This window comes from Priapulus caudatus, unplaced genomic scaffold, assembly GCF_000485595.1.
Source record: "Priapulus caudatus unplaced genomic scaffold, Priapulus_caudatus-5.0.1 Scaffold1028, whole genome shotgun sequence".
NCBI classification, from domain to species: Eukaryota; Metazoa; Priapulida; class Priapulimorpha; order Priapulimorphida; family Priapulidae; genus Priapulus; species Priapulus caudatus.
In genome coordinates, this window is record NW_014578089.1 from 44,407 (window position 1) to 50,307 (window position 5,901).

Here is a 5,901-nt window from a genome sequence, read left to right on the forward strand (position 1 = left end):
AGCCCGCAGGGGGCGCCACCTTCACCGCCGCCGCCGCCGCGCGCACACTCACCCGCTCCTGCACCTCGAGGTTAGAACTCTGAGCGAAGACGGGGAGCTTGTCGACGAGCATGTCGGTGATGTCGGCGACGAGGCGCCGCTCGCCCTCGACCTCGGCCTTCACGAGGATGCTCGCGTACAGCTTCAGGATGTTCTGCACGTACACCGCCTGGATGTGGCCGGGCAGGTTGGTCACTTTCGGCCGCAGCATGTGCCGCAGCGTGTTCTGAGGGTCGAGCAGGTGCCTGGGAGAGAGAGAGAGACGGGGAGTCGTTAACGATGGTCGTTAACGATGCTCGTTAACGATGGTCGTTAACGATGGTCACCTTCGGCCGCAGCATGTGCCGCAGCGTGTTCTGAGGGCCGAGCAGGTGCCTGCGTGCGCGGGAGAGAGACGGGGAGTCGTTAATTATGGTTGCTAACGATGTTCGTTAACGATGGTCGTTAACGATGGTCACCTTCGGCCGCAGCATGTGCCGCAGCGTGTTCTGAGGGTCGAGCAGGTGCCTGCGTGCGCGGGAGAGAGAGACGGGGAGTCGTTAATGATGGTCGCTAACGATGGTCGTTAACGATGGTCGTTAACGATGGTCACCTTCGGCCGCAGCATGTGCCGTAGCATGTTCCGAGGGTAGGTGCCTGCATGCGTATATGCGCGGGAGAGAGACCGGGGAGCCGTTAAAGAGATTACACTTGTGACTCATAGTCATACATAGTCCATAGCAAGCAATTCATGTTGAACTATAAATATACCGAATCGCCCAGATTTTTTGGATTTTTAACTAGTTGAAAAACAATCTTATCAGGTAAGAATTTGAGGATACATTTAGTGCCGTTAGTACTTACTTTTCATGTAAAAACCATTGCAACAAACGTTTTTACAAATATACACCACAGAAAATTCACGACGTAGTCAATTTAACGATGGTCGTCGAAGAACGGTCATTAATGATGGTAATTAACAATGTTCGTTAACGATGGTCGTCGAAGAATGATCATTAATGATGGTAATTAACGATGTTCATTAACGATGGTCGTCGAAGGGCGCTCGTTATTGATGGTCATTAATGATGGTAATTAAACGACGTTTAACGACAGGCAGTCGTGCAGTAACAATGCTCGTTAATAACGGTCAATAATAGCGGTCATATTAACCATTGAACCCGGTAGCACTACGTTCCCACACCGGTGTGATACTTACACCGCGGTGGACCACAACTGCCATGTGGCCTATCTTAACACGCTAGACAGAGCTACCGCTGGCGTTTGCCACCTTCGCAAAAATAACAGTGGCGATTTTACTACACTAGATGCTGAATACATCCCAACACGCCGGACCACAACTGCGGCGGGGTTCCATCACAACGCGCTAGAGTTTGCAGGAGGTGCATGTACGTACTCGGAGAACTCCCCACAGATCCAGGCAGCGGCGTACAGGACTTCGCATATGCTGTTGCGACGGGAGTTGCCGACCAACACGTGAGCGTTCTCCAGCAGAATCGCCTGCAAGCACACAGAAAAAACACTCGCTGAGCAAAAAACACACAGTCAACACACGTCTGCAAACGAAACTGCAACGCATAGAGAACTAGACAGAGGCACTCCACGGAGAGTGGCATACTCCGCCAGCCAGGTAACACAGCTGTTTGTATAACAGCTGGCTTGCTCTGGCTGCTGCTGCCTGGACGCCCTAAGGCGAGCTGCTGCTGACTCGACGCCTATAGGCGAGATCGCGCGAGACATAGTGGCTACACCACACACACGACACAACATGAACACACGCACGAGACGCGATTAATTACCTCCTTGGCGAGGTAAAAATGGTTGCTCTGTGTCATGCTGCTGTGTCCCCGCATGGAAATTAGTCTGCAGGGATGCTGCAAAATTATGGTCTAGCCTGGACTATTACATCTGAGTGCTGGCTTTCCGCAAGCCAAGCACGTTAGAATTACTGCCGTCCTCGGCGAAGAGGGTGGCGGCGCCTGTGCTGGCGGCTTCTCTACTGGCGCGACAGCCGTACTAACCATCTGGGAGACGGCGAAGTGTCGTATGGCCTGCACGCGGATGGCAACGTCCAGCCATCTGTCCGGCAACGAGCTCTTCGTGTGGCTGCGTGCCCTCCAGCCGCGTCAGCTCCACCAGGATGCTCACGTACCTGTGTGGCAACAATCGGTGCAACCCGTTCCATGTACCCGGCAAAGTGTTCGTCAAATTGATCACGCCAGTTCAATGTCATCATCAGTTGTACTCAAGTGTGTGGGGGTCTCGGATCCCCGTTCAGTGTCACACTCGCCAATGTTCGTTACAAATTGTCCACGCCGTTCAATGTCATCGCGTCAAGTGTGCACATGTGCGCTGCAGGCGCAAGGCACGGGATATTGCTCATGGTACCTGTGAGGTGCGACGCCATTAAACACACCAACCAACCGCGTGAAGCTGTTGCGTCACTGATTGTGCGGGGCGAGTGTCGACGGTGGCGGCTGAGGCTGGCGGCGGTTTACTTATGATAAACGTTCGATGATAATAACAGTTCAACGTCGCGTTAAATTCGTATCAAGATTCGGGATCCGACGGCATTTTTCGTACAAATTACAGAATCAATTGAAGTTATACTTAATTCGTGATTTTCCAACGAATTCCTATATTAATCGTGAGAAACCCACGAAATAGATAGATAATTCTGTACTAAAACAGACGATTTAGGCAATAAAAGTCTTACGAGAGCTCTGCGTGCAGCTCATCTGCTGTTTTACCTGTCTGTACCATGGTGTAATAGATTTAATTGTTGAACGCGAGTGGCAGAGTGTTTCAATAAATACACTGTATTCTGATAGACTAATAATGTTCCTTGCATAAACGAAACATCCCGCTACGCATTACCGAGTCATTTTGAATTGAATATTGTTATTGGACCAGAGAATATTTGTAGCGAATTACGAATTACAGAATACAAATTATACAGACGGAAATTAACCAGGGGAGATCAAAAGAAGAGCAAATATTGGGTCAATGCCTCTTTTGTATCGAATTAGGTCATTCTAGCGAATAAGTTGATGACGAGTTAAGGCGAGGTCGGACTGTAATAACAAAAAGACGGTCAAAACCTGCGATCGCGCGATGATCACTCTCCGGACTCCGCTCAGGCGGAGCTAGCTTTATGTTACTTAGTACTTACGCACTCGAAGTTGGTGAATGTTTACTTGGTAGTTTTGTTCTGCGGCAGATCTCGATGATCTTAGGAGAAGCAGCTGTCCTCGGTAAAGGCGCGTGCCCTCCCGCGCGGATCCATGTGAACGCATCAGCTTCTTCACAATCTCCATCAGTGTTATCTTTTTCTGATCACCTGCCGCAGAGAAAGAGAGACGCGGGTGTGACGATCGAAACGCACGATCGAGGAAACGCACGCGGTATTACTGGAATACATTCGTTTAACGAATTTATTACTCCGCCAAGGGGTTGGTTTACGCCGGTGTGTTTGTTGGTTTGTGGGTTGTATTGGTTTGTTTGTGTAGCAGCTAACTGAAAACCAGTTTATGGAGCGGATTGTCATAAAGTTTTCAGGATATCGGTCAGAAATGGGCTAACTTAGAATTGAATGGAGATTTTGCTGGTGATCGGGCATCTAATTAATTAATAAGTATTTTTCAGGATAGGTCAGAAATGGGGTAACTAGCAATTAATAGCATTTGGTGTGATCGCGGATCCAGACATATGTAAATTAATAAAATTTTCTAGGATGTCAGAAATCGGGATAACTTAGAATTTGATTACTTTTGGGTCGTGTCGGCGGATCCAATTAATTATTTTAATTATATTACACAATGTTTCTCAGCAAGCTGACAGAATTCTAGCTGGCCTTGGGCAGCAGGTCTGTGCTCTCCCGAGTGCTCTAGGTTTAATTTATGTAATCGCGTCAAGCGGAGGCACGCAGTGTGCGGAGATAGAGAGAGTAAACCGCACCGGTTGATGAGTCGAAACGCACGGACGGGGCAGAGAAGCCACGGGAAGGGAGCGTCGAACGAGTCATTCGCTGCATGCAGCGCAGCATGGACGGCAGGCAGAGATGGTAATTGATTCTCGCACTGAACGATAAACGATTAACAAGAAAACGAGAAACTGCGCAAAAAGTGGAACAGCAATCGTTAACGAAAGTGCTATCTTTCGGTGATGATCAAAATGCGCAACGCGGGCTTTATCGAATATATTAATTCGATTAATTTATTGAATTTATTCATATAATCACTCCCGATGCGATTAATGCATCGGTGTAAGTGAAGTTTGGTTTCCGATAACAGAAGAAGCGGTGATCGTTGGAATCGGGAGTGCCGGATCTTTTAGTCCGTTAAGGTGTTCGCAACTTTCGCGCTAGCGAACCAGTTTGGTAGTTCAGTTTTTTTTTTCCGATGCGCTAGACGCGTACTGACCATTTAAGAGAGATAGAGAAGATATAAGCCTGATTGCTTTCATCTTTGTCATAGAGAGATAGAGAATCAGGGTCCTATCGCTGAGCGCTGCACAGCGACTTTGGATGCGTCCTGCTTCCAAGATTTTCGACCCATGGCGAGAAGCGCCCCAAGATATTAATAAAATGAAATAAAGATAGACAGTAAACATTCGAGTTGAGAAAATATTGATATACCACAATATAAAATAAACACCCAGCCGGAAAAATAAAATTCAGTGGCAGTTGTTTGAAAATTCCCCTTAAATGTTTTCTTTATACTTGACAGTTGCTCGCTAACAGACGCCAATTGCAGCTTTCATTTTGACCCGCCCAAAAAATCATTCCACTCAAATTATTAAATTCTCAATATCGAAACTCTCATAATATGCAGGTTACTCATGATTATGAAGAATTGAAGCTATAAGCTGGGAACGATTTATCCTTATGACAATGATAACGTTAGGCATAATACTGCTCTGATTTTTTAGATTTTACAAGTGACTGAGAACTTACAGTTTTGATCTGAATCTTCTATCAGTATCCTAAGCTTTTGCCAGACACAATGCGCTGGAAAGATGGAATTACCGAACAAGCAATATAGAGTATTCTGTCCCAGCTTGCAATGAAACACGTGCTCTTTAGGAATGCCCATTGCGAGATAAAATCACGTTACGTGAACGTAAATATTTCACCACATCACAGCTGACGTTAGCATGATGTAGGTACGAGGCTTACACCATAGTAAACACGCAGATGTATTGAATATACACGGCACGTAATGTGACCAGCCTTTACACTAACACTAAAACTACAAATATGACGATAAAAACCTCACCGTTGATAACGAATAGTCGTAATTAAATACGTGATATCCCCCCCACCTTAGCACTTCGAGATAAGAAACAGATTATTCAAGTTACGCATGCTAGTAGTAAAGAGTATTAGTAATTCTAGCAAATTAATTGTTATAATCGATATAGACGTTTACTGACAAGTATAGGTTGACACCCGGTTTTATCCGTCGCGCTGCTACCCACCGACCAATCAAAAAAAATCTACAACCCGATTAAAGATTAGCAACGCAATTGAATACAATCTGAAAATATCAGTCTTAGCACAGTTCACAGTTTACAATGAAGAAATGATGGCTCATCGGCATCATACGACACACAATGAATAACAATGTTGCAGTCGTAGACAACTATGGTATGCATTGTAGTTCAATGCACAGGCGGATCAACAACCGAGAACGAGTTAGCAGCTAATTTGATCTCCGATATAGGCGGCGAGACCGGTAACAATAGCGCTCGTAAAGCACGCTCATAGCGAAGACATCAGCTCCTGCAAGCACACAACTATGTAACACACAGTATGCAACAACAGTGGAGACCGGCCACACTATGCAAGCACACAGCTGATGC

General features: G+C 46.4%; 1 protein-coding gene across 1 annotated transcript in view; it reads right to left on the reverse strand.

Annotated features, from left to right (window-relative positions):
* The window catches only part of LOC106815046 (AP-3 complex subunit delta-1-like), a gene marked incomplete in the record, with an annotated part of 54,195 nt that overhangs the window by 19,521 nt on the left and 28,773 nt on the right, over positions 1–5,901 (reverse strand). The window contains 6 exon segments of the mRNA XM_014819470.1: positions 53–284; positions 1,436–1,539; positions 2,061–2,114; positions 2,116–2,191; positions 2,950–2,971; positions 3,239–3,365. Coding sequence (XP_014674956.1) covers positions 53–284; positions 1,436–1,539; positions 2,061–2,114; positions 2,116–2,191; positions 2,950–2,971; positions 3,239–3,365 — 615 coding nt within the window.